Source organism: Gouania willdenowi, chromosome 6 (assembly GCF_900634775.1).
Source record: "Gouania willdenowi chromosome 6, fGouWil2.1, whole genome shotgun sequence".
Classification (NCBI taxonomy): domain Eukaryota; kingdom Metazoa; phylum Chordata; class Actinopteri; order Blenniiformes; family Gobiesocidae; genus Gouania; species Gouania willdenowi.
In genome coordinates, this window is record NC_041049.1 from 52,097,442 (window position 1) to 52,114,458 (window position 17,017).

Consider the following 17,017-nt stretch of genomic DNA (forward strand, 5'->3'; position numbering starts at 1 on the left):
CTCAAATGTTCGTACCAGGTTTGCAGCTGGAGTGGATTTCTGTGCTGGTCGAGATGTCAGATGAAGTCTTCACTGTGGTGCGGGTCCTGGACCGGACTTTGTTGAAATTTCCCTCCAGGATCCATTCATGGTGTAACCCCTCATCAGGGGTCATACGCTTTGTTGGATCCCAACTAATACAAATATATGAAAAAATATGCATTTTAATTTACAAGCAGCATACATTAGACTGAGAGTTATGTTAAAATAAAGTAAGCAAAATAAGAACACAATAGGGTCACTCCGTGTTATTTCAACAAACTTTCAGGCCATTCCACGCACTTTGGTCTCAAAATATTCAGAATTTTTTAACAATTGTTCATTAATAATTCAGTTAGCACACTGTAAATCTTTAGTTTGACAGGATGAATACTTTTTGAGCTATGGACAATTTAGTATGGGGTGGGGGGGGGGTATTTTTGTGCTTTGTTATTTTTCTTCTATTTTCAAGATCTCAGGAACTACATCACATAGCAACCAGAAATTTGGTACAATAATACAGCTCCACCTTCTTTCTCAGAATATACAAAAAGATCTGTTATACATCTTATCTGGTAGAAATGCCAGCCCCTTAAAATTGGAAATATATATATAAACTGTCGGGGTTTGGGGTTGGAACATGTTTGTGCCTTTAGTAAACAACTTTTCATATGTCTCAGCTCTCTGTAATATTATCATATTTGAGCTATCTACATAGACTGTTCAAATCACTAATGATTAGTCATATATGCATTAGTTCTTGGTTGACAGTGTCTTGAATTTTTTTCTATTTTCATTGGCCCATAACTGCATGTGGGAATGTAAGAAAAAAATAGATATCTATTTTAATTTATAGTATAAAGATTACTCTTTCTTAGGATATGAAACAAATCTTTCGTTATGCAACTTCATTTTTATTTTGGACCCCAACTTTAGGCCTTTTTCACCACTCAAGGCTATTGAAAATTCTTTACATAAGGCCATTGTAGCTTGCCTCGGTGTCTAATATTAATTTATTGTTTATTAGTTTTTCACATGGAATGACCCAGTAATCTCCATCCATGTTTGAACGTACATGAGGCAGCGTTTGATGAAGTCTAAGAACAAAGCGTCATTGGTTTTCAGAACCGTAGACAGCTCCTTGGAGTTGGGTCTCCTTTTCTTCCCTTTGCTGTTTGTGATGTTTCTCGGGTTCCCCTTTGAGTCTGAACACATCAATATTGTATGGTTTAACACATCGTCTCCACAGTGCCGTTGAAAAGTGTTACACTGGTCAATCATGAACATTTTAAACTCCAGGTTTTATACATCCATCACCCAATATCAGACTTTATAATATGTACCGGTAACATAGAAAAAAATTACAAACCTAACATTTAAAAAAAAAAATGATAATGATTTTAGGTGAAGAAATAATCTCACCAAAGAACAACCTCCTCCTCGATGCTGACTGAATGTAGTCATTTGGAGGCATCCCAAGTACCTGTGGGTTCAAATGTGTTTTATCTATTTATTCATTCATTTTGTCACCATACATCAATAAAAAACAACTCTACAGTGATTAGTGACAAAACAGACAGGCAGAACCACAAAATGCTTATTTTAAGCCCAGCATACTCCCCAAACAACATATATCTAATTAACTACCTTCCAATATGCAAAAAAAACAAAAACAATCAACAACAAAGCACAACATGAAAATGATTAATATCTACAACATTTAAAAACAGATTTGTGAACAAGTTTCCTGAAATTTTCCAAGTTAATTTTTGCATCATTCCAGTGTTTAACTCCAATAACAAACACATTTTCTTTTAATTCTTTTAAGAACTTTTTATATAGAGAATTTACAAACACCTCTTAAATCATACGGAGACTCTTGTATTTAAAATAACTTTTCAATAGTGCGGCAGTGATTGTGACTTTGCCTTGAACATGAATTGCATCTCTGAACCTCATAACCTTGGGGAAAAAAGTGGGTTAGTGTGAGCATAGTAATCAACTTTATGATTAACAAGTATTGCTTGCTTTTGTAAAACCACAGTTGAATGTATTATTGTTTTGTAAGTAGATCACCACAAGTCCACACAGTACAATGAATAGGGAATTATATGTAAGGCTTGTAATATAATATATAACTAGACTTGTGCAGTGCTGCCATTGCATTTGCAATTTTACCTTTGACATTAATTGATATGTTGCTTCCATGTTCATTTATGATCAATTACTGGTTCAACTCCAAGGAATTTGTTTCCAAAAAACCACGTTCAGTATTATCTTTACAAAATGACTTCACTTCAAACACACAACAACTCCCACACCAAAATATTTCACACTGCATTACAATTCCACCTCTGATGTCAGGAGCACATTTTAAACAAACTACTTGTGTCATACCTCCATGATGCATGCAATCTGCTCCACTTCACTCTCTCCTGGAAAGAGAGGGTACCCCGTGTAGAGCTCTGCTAGGATGCATCCCAGACTCCACATGTCGATGGACATGCTGTAAGGGTGTCCCAGGATCACCTCTGGGGAGCGGTAGAAGCGACTCTGAATGTAGGTATAAACTGAGATAAACAGAATAAGACAAGTTGAACATAATGAAAGCATTCAAACGGGAACATAAGGTTAACTGTTGCTATAACTTCTCACCCCTTTGTTGTTCATAACAGCTTGAGCCAAAGTCAACCACCTTGATGTTCCCGGGTCCTCTCTGAGACAAAAGGATGTTCTCCTGTTCAGATACACAAGAGCTCAATCAAACACCGGTTTTGGAATTTAGGTGAATTATTCTGAAGCTCCACAAGATGGAGCAAGCAAAGCTTTCTATGCACTTCAGTGTAAAGCAGGGGTGTCAAACGTCTTTTAGTCCAGGGGCCAAATATGGAGCAGTTCATTCTCAAGTGGGCTGCAGATTTTAGGCAGGAAAACAAATAATTTCAACATTTGTGTGCTCTAATTTGCACTTCCATGTACAGATGAAATGTTAGAGTATGTAAGGCACCAACAATATCCAAGCAATAAGTGGCAGATATCAGTCTCTACAGGAGCTTCCCTTAAATTGCTTTGATTGTTTTGACCATTTTTTATTTAATTCTTGGAAATGTTGTGGAGATTCACTGAATTTGTGTATTTGGAGGGGTTGAGATTTCTACAGCTGAATTATTTGGCAATCTACACATGATTCATGTTTATCTGTCATTTAAATTTTTTCCTGCGGGCCAAATTGGAAGCTCTGAGGGGCTGGATTTTCCCCCCTGGGCCTTGAGGTTGACACGTGGTGTGTAGAGGATCTCTGCTGGTGCCTATTATTCTAGTTTACACTGTAAGGTGGGTACACCCTGACCAGGATGCTAGTCTGTCACAGTAGCCGCCCACTGGAGTTGAACATAGAACCTAAAGCAGGGGTGTCAAACTCATTTTAGTCCAGGGGCCAAATACGGAGCAGTTTATCCCAAGTGGGCCAAAGATTTTGGGAAAAAAGCTCAATTTCAACATTAATGTGCCCCACGAATAAATAAAGGCACAGATAATATTCAAGTAGTAAATGACAGATCAGTACCTGCAGGATCTTTACTTCAAAACTGACTTTGTGACATTTTTTTTTATAAGAATTTGGCAGGGAAATTGCAAAATTTTAGATTTTAAAAAAAAAAAGTCAGTTCTTTCCACAATTTGCGATAAAAATATGACGTGAGCCCCTGCAAATATAGTTTCATCAAATTTGTGATTTTAAAGTGATTGAGAAATCTAAAACTGAATTATTTGGTATTTTGCACATGTATTATTGTTTTCTTTGTTAGGGTTAGGGTTATTTTGAAAGAAACTTTTCTTTAGATAGACATGGTCTGAAATGGATGTTGCACAGGAAAATATATAGATTTATGTTTTAAAAAAAAGATTATGTATGTGTGTTTTCAACAGTTAAAACTAAATTTGGTTTGTTGAATTCTAAAAAAAAAAACTGGTTTGTGATTTAATGATTGTGGCAAAATGAGGGTCTCAGGGTAAGAGCAGTAGAGAACCCCTGATCTATAAGGCCACATTTGGCCCCCGGGTCTTGAGTTTGACACATGTGACCTAAAGCCTTGTTGCAGTGAGGCAGACAAAGTACTCATTAATCAACATGCCGCCTTTAAAAATCCCTGGTCCCAATGCAACTAGTTTCCACCCTGATGTGTGTGTGTTGGTTTCTTACCGGTTTGAGGTCACAGTGAATGATCTTCTCCCTGTGCAGCATCTGCAAACACCTCAGGAGTGCGTGAGTGAAGCGACGAATGAGGGCAAGACTGAAGCCCTGGAAGTTGTTTTTTTTTATGAGCTCGTACAAATTCACCCTGTCAAAAAGAAACATCATCAAGCTTCATATATTTAGTTCCAAGTTTCCTGACATGATAACGTTTGTTTGTTGGTGTCTTCGGATATGGACCATGCTTTGGTAACTGCCTGCAGCGGCGGTGTCAAACTCTTAGTTCAGGGGCCAAATACGGAGCAGTTGAACACAAATGGGCCACAGATTGTATGCAAGAAAATAAGTAATTTCAACATTATTGTACCCTAGTTTGCAATTCTGCATATACATAAAATACTAAATATGTAAGAAACCGACCATATCCAAGCAATAAGTGACAGACATCAGTTCCAACAGGATCCCCATTTTAACTTTCCTAGATTTTTTGACCAATTTCTATTTAATTAAGGAAAATATTATGTAATAATTTAAGGAAAATTGAAGGATTTTGTAAGAATTTTTAGTTTTTTCAACTGTTTAACATTAAAAATGGCTGTAAACATGCACCAGAAACAAAAACAAAACAAACCAAAAAAACCCAACATTTTAAGTTAATATAAAATTGTTTTGAATAATCAAAAAAACGCTTTCTTTTTTTTTTGGCATATTGAAGGAGAAAACATGAGAGGAAGCGAACGAGTAATATTGTCAATACCATCGACCAATCAGCATTGAGTTGCAAACGTGTGCAAGACTTTTGAGCTTTTTAATTGGTTTATATTGCAAGCGCTACTATGGCACCTGCTGTGATTGACAGCTCACAGTCCAGAGATCACGTTTTTAAGCGAAATGTGCTGCTGCTTATAGGATCTTTTCTGTCAGCTGCATCAGACGTCCATTTACCGTATTAATAAACGCGACAAATGGGACTGAACATGTGAAAAACTGGGACAAATCAATGGTTTGGGGGAAATCAACAGGGACACGGGACGTAACTCTGAATACCGGGACTGCCCCGGGTAAATTGGGACATCTGGTCACCCTACCCCCAAGCCATGAGTTTCCCACATGTGGCCTACAGCCTAAAAACAAACAGCTTATAAAAAGATGGCCAATAAAATCTGTGTGAGCTCTTCAAATGAACGCTCTTGAAAAAGGAAAGCCACTAACTTAAGCGTCACTCAGCGGCCACTATTAAAACATCGCCTGGCTGTCAAGTACTAGCTTAGAAATAATCTCGGAGCTGTTTGTGGTTGGATACAGCAGATAGGGAATCTACTCTCCAGGGAATCCTCCAGCTATTTCCTGATCCTTGTGATAAGTATAAACTTCTTTAGTCTGTGTAACTCCATCCTTCACACTATGAAGCAAGAAGGGGAAAGAGATAGGCCTCTAATCATGGCCTTAACTAAAGGATTCGGTGACAGTAATGTTAGAACAAGGTGGCAGCCCAAGACGTCCGTAAATGGTCTTTTCGACAGAGTGATACACACAACTTGTATGCCTTCGGATAGATATGAGCAGTGATCCGTGCTCTTCTTAAGGTACACAGGTAATCACTCAGCTCCTCATTGACTGCAGTTATGTATAACTGAGTGAGAAGTGTCCTTGATTATCCACACAATGTTCACACCATGCTGGAGTACCAGAGCCAAGCTAGCTTCACCTATATACCTTCATGAATGTCCATGTTTAGTCCCCTTATTTAAAAAAAAAAAAAAAAAAAAACAGCTTTCCTTTTAAAGGGAGTAGAAGTATCGGTACTAACCCCAAAAGCTCGAAGGAGATACAGAGATGGTTCCTGAAGTAAAAGTACTCCTTCATGTGGATGACATTGTGTAGGTTGTCTTTGTCCTTCCTCTTTATAACATCCAGAATCTTCAGCTCAACCAGAGCCTGGTGATGAAACCTGCAGGAAATGAACAGCGGTTAAATATATAAATGAATATACAGGAGTAAATGTCTTTACATCATGCAATATTTATCAGTTGTGTAATAGTACACCAAAAAAAAAAATTAGTGCACTCAAAAGGAAAAGATAAGATGCAATGCAAATGTGTGATCTAGTACCGTATACACATTTAAAAGATCTTAAATGTACACTTAAATCTGAATTATGCAGATAAATGTCTCAGCATATGGAAATGTAAAATAAACACGAGAATGTGAGAAAAACACTTACACACCCGAACACAGTATCAGATGTAAATGTCCACAGGCAAGTCGTTTCATACAAGATGTTTTTAGATCTATTTGAATGCACTAAATTTCATTTAATTAATTCATTTATTTGAATTAGGACTTTACATATTAATCAATGGTCAACAAACAGCGTCAACATAAATATGCCAGAGTTAGCACAATAGCTACATTTCAGTGCTAAGGTAGGTGAAAGTGATATAACATACAGTTGAACAATAACATTTAACATACAGTTAAGTAGCATCACACAATGGGACAATCATTAAACTGACTGACGACAGAAAACATGATACCACGTAAACTATTTACAATAATAAAAAAACAACAGTCAGGAGTTAAAAAAAGCCCAAGAAAAAAGTAAGGAACTGTCATACAAAATGTATTCAACAAAGAAAGTGTTTTTTTTTACTGTACCTCTTCTTATTGCGTATCATCTTAATTGCTACAAGCTCGTTGTTTTTGTGGTCCAAACATTTTAGAACCTGACCAAAAGAGCCTTTTCCGATGACTTCCAGTACTTCAAACCTGTATCCAATGTGGTCATGCAGCACCTACAAAAGCAAGAGGAAGAGCTCTGTAAATATCACATTTCAGCGCATTATGTAATGTATTCTCACTTAAAAATAGACCACAGCAACACTCTTCCCCCCACACAACCAATAAACATAATGTGATATCAAGAATGGTTCTTTATGCTTCTGTGTTTTTTTTTTTAAAGCAGCATATATACACATATATATATATATATATATATATATATGTTTTTTTCATAGTTTACATTGTAAAATACAGATCTTATCCTTTTTAATGAGCTTAAAATAATGGCGACATCATGTTTGGGTTCACAAGTTTCCATGTTGTGTGTTGAACCTTACACGTTTGTGAACCAACTGTTCAACAGCATTGTGGCCTTTTGGCTGCACTATCATCTGACCCTGTACACTCTGCTGTAACTGTCAGTCAAAGGATGAGCTTCAGCAGAGACATTAGAGTTCAAACAATGGTCAGTCACTCAGCATTAAACAGCCCATTCAGAGCACATTGTCTATTGACACACAACTGCCCATCAGCTACCTGATTTACTGAAGCCTGTGAAGTCTGTTGTCTACTGGTTTGTGACCTCATGCAGTTGAATGTACACAGTGTTAAACAATAGAGTTGGTCATTAGGTTCATGGTTACTGATGCTGGAGGCATCTGATCCTACAGAGTTTACAGAGTTCAGTAATATCAACGCCTATGCACGCACAACGTTTTCACTTTGCTTTTTTGTTTTGTTTTTTGCTAAAAAAAATACCCAAAACTTCTTGTATTTTATGACTTGTCTGAACAATTTGTGTGATGGTTGCTTGTAATTACAAGCAACCAACAAAAGTTATGTATTTTGCAAAAAAATAGATAAGTAAATTTTATGGATTTGATTATGTTTTAAACATCTGAAACTGTGAATACAGTTAAATACAAAACACTGCCAAAAACTTTATTACGATTTTTTATTTTAAGCAGGCAAGGGGAGTATGATTTGTGGGGAAAACTGAACTTTACTAAGAGAAGAAAATGTGCATCTTAGTTTGTGGGGTATCCCTTTGGAACAGTCTTATATAAATATGTATATTAAAAAAAAATATATATATATATATATACATATATATATATAAGAAAATGTTATTAGATCAGTACAAAGAATGTTATGGGTAGGTGGAAATGTGGATGTTATGTAAGTAGGTAGGCCTATGAATGCTTGTTTTCATTTTTATATGTGTGTATTTTGTTGTGTATTTATATACATATATGTATATACATGCAATGCATATTGCAATGTCAGATTTTTTATTTTTTGTTCTTTGTGAAATAGCTTGGAAGTATGGGGCAGGACTATATAAGCTTTTATTTTCCTTATGCCCCTTCTCATACATTGCTGGAGCTCTTTTTTTAGTGAGCAATGAGATAAATAAATAAATCCAAATCATATAACACTATTGCAATAACACCTGTTTAGGACAAATTACAAAAATGTACCATACAGTATGACACTGTACATCTCATGATCTCTCCAGTAGATGTGTAGTATTTAATACCAGTCTTGAGACCACATGTTGAAGGTCCTGGTCTTGGCCCCAGACCTGCTAGATTTGGGGGTTTTCACCAAGACCAGTCAAGGTCAGCAGTGATCTGCTATTCTTCAACTTGAAGTTGACAATGAAGCACCAAAATGTAGTTGATGAGAAATCCCTGTAAAACATTTGAAGGGAACCACTGACAACTCATTTAAAGACTCACCCTGATGTAGCTTCCATGCTCGTCATCATATCCAGAGTTCTGCGGTGCTCCTTGGGATCCTTCGATTTTCTGGGAACCAAGACCCAGGAACCAGATCTCAGTATAGTCCATGATTTCCTCGTGCTCGAACTCAGTCAGCCTCTCCTGGAAGTTTTGCAGTGCCTCTGTAACCGGAAGCAAGACAAAAAAAAGTGGAGGAGGAGGACAGGATGAGTCAGTGTTGGACTGACAACAACACCTCTGCCACAAAGTTATGATGCATCATCTTCTCATCTCAGCAAGCTATTTTCATCCAACTGTGAGATGTAAAATCTTAGTAACCGTGTTTGCATTGGGATTTTGTTTTATTCTGATTCACAGTGTCATACCAACAGAAGACATGGGCAATCGCTGGCCTTCATACGTCCGCTCTTTCTCCGTCTTGTTACCAAAAGTCCTCCCGTTACGGGACACAGGCACTTTATCCATCGCTGCACCAAACCGCATATTGAACCCCTGACTTGGCTTCGGCCTCTCATCCTGATAATTAGCAAACAAACATGACCTTTACTCTCATTATTCTAAGATGAATAAAACCAACGTAACCACAAAAAATCTAATGTAAAATCAAATTTTCCAGCAATCATCATACTTGGAGTAATAATGCGTATCAATGATTTGAATGAGTGGCTCACCGGGTGTGTCTGATAGTTGTTTTGACTTCCTTTGTTGGCAATTTGAGGCAGGATGTTGTCTGATTGCTGGTGCTGGTTTTTGGCATTACTGACCACCACCTGGACTACTTGTGGCTCAAGCTGGGGCAGAGTTCCAACACCAGAGCTGAACTTCTGTAAGCAAGAAATAAATACATACAAGGTATCGTCTTTTAGTCTGCAATAAAAACATTATTACAGAATGAAGACATAAACAGGTCAGAAGGCGGACAGAAATATTGGTATTAGTTTCAGAAAGTGTTAATAAAACGAAAACAATTTTAAGACTATTAGTATGAACCAAAGCATATTTGGGTCTATTTAAAAAGCAATGCAAATGTAGGTATATTAGCTGCACAATAAAACTAAATCATAACATCTGGCATCCTTATCAAAAAGATAGAGTCAAGCCCCACATTGCTTCTTTTTATTTTTCAAAAAAGACTTGTCGGCCCCTAGCCATCTCTCCCTATACACGTGCACATCTTCCACGGTGACTCGGGTGACCCAAAACCCCAGGAGACAGTGGCTGGAGTTACTGATCAGGGCGAGAGTAAAAAGAAGACAAAGCCCTGTGTGGTGGGACCTTGACAGAGTCTGTCTGAGGCGGCTTTGTGGGAGAGTTGAAGTTCACTAAAGATGTATGTCTCTGGCTGTCTCTCTGATTGCTCTTTGAGCTTCATTACACGAGTCACAATATTAGAAGGCTCAGGCTTGGCAGTGATGAGCATAATTAGGTCAACTTTTCCAGGTGTTTTAAAAAACAATTCAGGAATCAACACAATAGTCATTTCGTTGGGGTCAACTATATTTTACAATTACGTCTTTAATTATCCATGTTCAACTGTAACTCAGTTACAATCACAGTGAGCAGCATTTTTCCAATTACAATTATTTTGTGTTAGCTTTCTGTTAGCATCTCTAATGATAACAGGTCCAAAATCAGCTGTAAAATACACTAAAAACAAATATCTATCATCTAATTTTTTTCCTATCTCTTGGTTACCTTGTTAGGCTTCCTAATTTATGGGAATATAGGCTTTAATATTTTTGGTGTGGGCGTCTGACACTTTTTTCTGTCCTAGATTTACGTTTGTTTTAAATGGTAAAATGTGGGAAAGCTTGATATAAAACACATTTAAACAATTGTTAACTACATATGTGTAGATTAGATAACTGACAATTTGTATAACATTTTCATGGCATTTACAATTACAATGTCAATTATCAAAACTAATTATGATCATGACAGCAACAGATTTTTCATTTTAATTACGATTATAATTATGCCATAATTGTAATTAATTATCAACTACACAATTACAGTTATAATTGAGCCAAGCTCTGGCGTTCACATTAGATAATATGAAAATATTGAATATGCGAGAAATACCGGGACGTACTGTAAGCTACACACATTTTTTAAGTATGCATGGTGGGCACACTAGTCATACTCAACCATCCCATGATGCATTGCGAGCAAAACGTGAATTAGCCCTGGGACCGGCTTCAATCTAAAAATCAAACATCCCCTTTTCAAAACAAAAGCATCTTTACATCTCTTCCATTAGCTTTTAACGCTTTTGTAAATAGGGCTCTTATTTTGAAGTTAACCGGAAGTTTCGTTAGTAGCACAATTGAGGGAAATATGGAATCTCCAAAATGTTGATTTGAAATGTATCTACATGAGTTTTATGAATCAAATGACTTCATGTTGATATTCTACTTGGTCACTTTCTCACTTAAAATGTTTTCTGAACTTTCTAAGGTGGAGAATCAACGGAGATATTTAGCGTCAGTGTGCTTCAGGTTTTTGTCGTTGTAGGTTCGAAATGCATCTTGGGAAACTTGGAAGTATACTTCAATGGGAACGGTCATCATCCTAATCATACTTACAGTCTACAGTATCCAGGTATGCTTATTGAGTTTGTGCCATTTCAAACACAGCCATACTTTCTATTTTAACATTCATTGACAGAAGGTACACTAAATACCCAGTAATTACTAGCATGAAGCTCACGACTGACTGAGCCCTGATCCTCTACTGCAGTAATTAGGTAAGTAAGTAATTCTGAGCGATCTGAACTATACAGTTAATCGTTTGGATACTTCCTCTCACGTGTTAAGGGCTGCCGCTGGATCCTCCACTGCCACGGGGATAAAGCTAAATATAGTCACAAGCACCTGCCGCACCAGGCAAAACAAGTACTCAACTATACTTTAATGACTGTCCACAGCCAGGGGGCCATAATGCTCTTGTTTAACTGTGAATCTTTGATGCATTGGACCATATTGACACACGCTTAATGAAGACTAGAAATGCTATAATGGGTTGCCTAAATTTCAAGAAAATTGCTAAATATGCTTTATTGTGCCGCTTTTAATTAAAATGGGAGTTTGGTTCACAAGAAATATGATTTTTGACATTGGACAAGGATATCTTGCTCACGTTGCATTTATTAAGAGATAATAAACTGCTTTGTGCACTCGATAATGAAATGAAAGCATTGTGCAGGAACTGAAGTGCAGACCTGCGAGCATGGTCGATTGTTTCCAATACGGCTTCCTTCGGTTGAGATTCTGTGAGGATGAGGATGAGGAAAGGCCTCTGGTCGAGATGACTGTGGAAGGAAGAAGAGGATTTGATAACGTGCACAGAAGCATGAAAAAGGAAGAAGTGGCTATCAGAATATTAGTTGCTATGCTTTGGAGAAAAGATCATGTTTGGGCATGCACACTGAGAAATGACAAAAGTGCTTGTGTTCATGCAGCCTGGATCCTGCAGTCCCTTCACAGTCTCTGGGCAGCTGAGCAGAGTTGAATCTTCACCAGTAAAAATAATGCACTCTGATCCTAAAATAGATTACTTCCGCAAAAACCCAGCAACAACCTACTTGCATTCTCCCACTCTTGTGTGTACCTGAAGGAATCGGTGCAAATGCATGTCCATGTGCATGCCCGCGTGTCTGGAGTTTGCTATGCACATGCCAAAAAAAACCCACCCCTATGGACTGGAGAGATTAATCTTCTGTTTAAGTGCTTGCTTTGCAAGTTAAAAAAAAAACAGAGATTTCCAGATAATGAAACACGGCAGTTCATGACGTCCAGGCAGCTTCTCACCCTTACACGTGCCTCACTAATCAGGAGGTAGGCCTGTGAATGTGATAGGAGATGCCATATGGTAGAAATAAAGCTTAGCCTCATATGGGGATCTGTGCTAAACTTACTGCCAGCCTCACTTTGAAAGGGTGGTGAATGAGACTTGATAAGTGACCAAAGGTGAAAAAAAAGAAAAGAAATTCTATTAAAACTTTAAACATCCAATCTGGCTCAATAACATTAATCCAAACCATTTAAAAAAAAAAAAAAATACTACTTCTAACTCTTGGGCTTGAATTTGAAACTTTGCATCAGTGGTTCCAAACTGAGCCAATTTTAATATCACACATATCTGGCAACACAAGAGGCATTTTCCCCCAAGAATTTAGTTTCTGATCATGTTTATTATAGCGTGTTACAAATACAGAGTCAGAATTAGTGCACAAAGTGACAAGATGCGCCACCTCAGATATTTTTATTCTGCATTTTATTTGAGCTACATTTTTAATTGAGAAAGTTTAAGTATAGAACACAGTTGTTTGATATTTACTGTGTGACGTGGTAATTAATAAAAAAGAATAATAATTTAAAAAAAAACATGTAGCAATATAATCTAAGTCAGTAAAGTTTTATTTCTTCTTTTTTTTGCTGTTAATTACTGGACATCTCAGGCGACCCAATTGCACACACTGCTTTACATTAAATTTGAGATAATTTTCAAACAACTCAACAAAGGCAAAGCTCAATAACCGAGTCACGTGTCAATGGTTGGAGCTTTGTGAGTAACAGCAGGAGCCATGTAGGTCAACGTGCCATGAGGCTGGATTCCAAAACATCACCTGCAAAGTTCTGTAGTAAAGCCCTGCTAATCAACACTCAGCCAATGGAAACACAGTCACCATACGCCATGTGTCCAAAGAAAAAACATTAGGGCATTTTGTTGCACATCTATAGCTGCATATACTATATCAAATATACTATTTGAAATTAGAATGCTGTCTGATATTTTTTGCAGGAATATTTTCAGTGTAAAAACAGATTTGGATTCATTATTATTTTAAATTGTGTGGATTTTTGTTTTTTTTTTTTTTAAGGAAGATGAACAGTGGACTCCTAAAGCGAGTAATAGATGTTCACTTATTTATAACAACACAAAGCAGAGAGGGATCTATACGTCATCTCTGAGCCACTGTGAGTCCTGCTGTGGCCTTTGCTGCAGGTGAGAATATCCCAGCAGGCGTGGTAAAGCAGCTTTGTCCCATCAAGGTCTTCCAACACGGTCACTTGGTTAAAAGGTCAAAGTTAAGCAAATTAATCCAGGATTTTCCAAATGTAAGATAAAAAAAAATTAAAAAAAAAATCTACTAGGGTGATGATTTCGCATTCAACAGGTTTGGATGACATAAGACTGTTAAAAAGACAGCAATACTAAATTGATATTTGTGTGACCATTTGGAGTTTCCCTTTGTAAAAAGGCTACAAGAAATGTATTTAGAGTTTTCTTTTTAAATACATGGGGGCACATATAGACTTACAGAATCTGTCAGCAACAACCTACACTGAAATAAGCAGGCTAAACAACGACTAAAATAGAAATGGATCAAATTTTTGCCCTACCTTGGCATGTGCAGTGGAAAAGAACAGGACTAAATAAACGTTTTTTTTTTTTTTGTTTTGTTATTTTTCTGCAGGATATTTTAAGGGCAAATATAATGTATTTTGTTTTTCTTGTATTAACAGGAAACAGAATATAGTTTAGGCACAGAGTAAAATACATGAGTCTCAACAACAAACCAGTACCTTTTCCAAAGAATATTTACAAAAAAAATATGTACATATACATGAAGACAAAGAAAAGGAAGGAGGTGGTAGGAGTGAATTGAGAAAGAAATCAAACCTAAATCAACAGTTTTTTGTGGAACGCTTGCTTTGTTGTATATTTAATGATTAAAGTTCTACTTTGTTTTAAATGTACATGGTGTACATTATAAACAATTCACATAAATAGAAAAGTCAAATAATTGAGAGCTCTGGCTACATTGTTTATCCAATACCAACATTTTTAAAAAAATAATTTTGTGAGGATTTAAAAAAAAAACCCCAAAACAAAACATTATGTTCTATCTACAAGTCAACAATCAGCAGTGGCTCACCTTGTTGTTTATGTCTGGCAACATAATGGCGTTATCAGTGTCAGTCCTTACGATCCAAACACAGGGAATATTATAAAATCCAGCTTGTTCTCATGTTATATGGCTCTGTCCGCCCAGCATTCACACCGGAGGAAGAAGCGCTCCTTCACAAGGATGGACAGTGATGGGTACAAATCTAAACGTCTTGTCAGATCCTCAGTTTGCACTTGTTCTCCTGGTTTTTACGCACACGGGCTAGATGTAGTCACTAGTCAAAGAGGATTATAGAGCGGGACAAGCTGCCGAGGCTCCTGCGCCTTGACGCGCACTGATAAGACCCAGAGGAGCCACCTGTTCAGGTTTCCGTCGCTGACAGCTGGGGCGGTCCCGATATAGATTTGTTTTTGTATCCGTTGGCTTTGCTTTCTTCCACCCACGCAGTGCGCTGTGGGACTGATGCGGGAATTTGCGTTTTGGTTCGATCTCACGATGAGAGTCGAGAAGAACGTGCGATGCTGAACCTGAGATCATCTGAAGAGTCTCCGACCCAGGAGCGCATTACACACCTTTAAGACCACATGTGCATGGTGGGAAGGAGACCGATTATATAATATCTATATAAAAAAGGAAAATGCATCTATACTTATCCTGATATAAACCATATAGCTGCCTATACACACACATATATATATATATATATATATATATATATATATATATATATATATATATATATATATATATATATATATATACTATAGGATATTAATAGACTTGGAAAAATTGTGTTGATGATTCAGTTTGCTGTGTTCTGATCTGGGAATACGTTATTCTGCACTCTTTCCATTCAGATGTGTATTTTGTGGTGAAAAAGTAACAGGCACATGTGACCCTGCTTATTGGTGCCCAGCCCCAGAGAAACTCACAAGAATTAACTCCAGTATGAGACTTAATGGTCTATTAAAGGAAAACTCAGGTGTCATTATTGTCCAGCCAAATCCAAACAGATTCACAGGAGCATCATCATCAGGACTTTCCAAAATGAGAATAGGTAAGATATTTTTCTTCTCAAAATAGCGATATACAATATAAATTCAAATAAAGTTGCACAATGTGCCAATTTTGGCTTTTTCTTCAATAAGGGACATCACATGTGAGTGAGTTCTGTAGTGTGGCTTGTTTAGTAGTAGTAGGACGCACTCAGAAATCCATCTAACTGACTAAAAGACCCAAGTCATTATGATGAATGGAGAAGTAGTGTTTTACATTGAGCACAACAGTGTTCAACTGCAGTTCTTATAAAAGTCAAATTCATATGTTGGTTTGTGTGTCATTTGAAAACAAAACACTATTTTGAGAAAAAATAACATTTTGTTAAGTTTCATTTTGCAGGAGAATTGAGAGGTTTTGCCCATTGTGTGTGTTTTTTGTATTTGTGTGTAGAGTTGTGAGAGTATGAGGCATGCTTTCAGAAAATGTGTGTAAACAATCAAGAAAAACTGTAAAGTCAAGGTTATTTTTCCCATAGCAATTTTTATCGTATCAATGACGCGATTTTGTATCACAAATGCAGTGTATCGTACAACCCCTAGTAACTACTGAATGCAGGTATAATAAAACACAGGCCACAAGAGGCACATTGACGACCTGCAGAGCAACTGTTACAACACAGTTATTCTTTACAGTTTTCTCGATTGCTTTATGTGCAAAAGCAAGAGACATTTTGTTTTTCAAGGACAAATCCATTTCTTAGGGTACACACACTATGAGTGCAGACGTGATGATTAGCCAACAACAAAGAGAATAATGTGATAAGACGACAGCTGTTATGCAACAGCAGAGGACACTTCAGTAATAAGACTCAGCTTCAAGAAAGCTGCTCTCGACCTTGGCATTACAACTTCTATTATCCTCCAGTTTATTTTCCTATTCTCATTCCTGCTTGTGCATTCAGCTTAAAAATATATATCTTGCATCATGAAATATATCCAAATATTTTTCTAGATAGTGGTCTGATACATATTTAAAGTAATATTAAAGGATGTTGATAGTGTGTTTAATGACCCAGGTGGTTGAGTGGAAATGATTACATAAATAACCTCCAGAATTGAAAAGAGAAGCACAAATTCTACACAAATTCAAGGGTGTATTCAATTAGTGACGGCAAAGGAAGCAGGAGATACTCATCCTAAACCTCCTTGTCCTTTGTCTAACTAAGCAGCTGGGAGGCAAAAGTGCTCTTTAAAACTGATCAGTGCTGATTTGCTACAATCAAGGCACATTGTTTGAATCACATTTATAACAAGATAAAAAAAAATAAAAAAAATGACCAACAACACCAATGTCTCCATGCTAAAATTA

At 36.9% G+C, this 17,017-nt stretch overlaps 1 protein-coding gene across 1 annotated transcript in view; it reads right to left on the reverse strand.

Moving 5' to 3' along the window:
- dyrk4 (dual-specificity tyrosine-(Y)-phosphorylation regulated kinase 4) overlaps positions 1-15,176 on the reverse strand; it is a 17,609-nt gene extending 2,433 nt beyond the window's left edge. Inside the window, exons 1-13 of the mRNA XM_028448308.1 lie at positions 14,678-15,176; positions 11,957-12,046; positions 9,408-9,560; positions 9,102-9,252; positions 8,734-8,897; positions 6,869-7,005; positions 6,021-6,161; positions 4,220-4,358; positions 2,674-2,755; positions 2,416-2,588; positions 1,441-1,501; positions 1,094-1,223; positions 16-173 (exon numbers count right to left, since the gene is read on the reverse strand). Of these exons, the coding sequence (XP_028304109.1) occupies positions 16-173; positions 1,094-1,223; positions 1,441-1,501; positions 2,416-2,588; positions 2,674-2,755; positions 4,220-4,358; positions 6,021-6,161; positions 6,869-7,005; positions 8,734-8,897; positions 9,102-9,252; positions 9,408-9,560; positions 11,957-12,046; positions 14,678-14,701 (1,603 nt within the window). The 5' untranslated portion in view covers positions 14,702-15,176. The remainder of the gene's footprint in view (positions 1-15; positions 174-1,093; positions 1,224-1,440; positions 1,502-2,415; positions 2,589-2,673; positions 2,756-4,219; positions 4,359-6,020; positions 6,162-6,868; positions 7,006-8,733; positions 8,898-9,101; positions 9,253-9,407; positions 9,561-11,956; positions 12,047-14,677) is intronic.
- Positions 15,177-17,017: the final 1,841 nt, after the last annotated feature.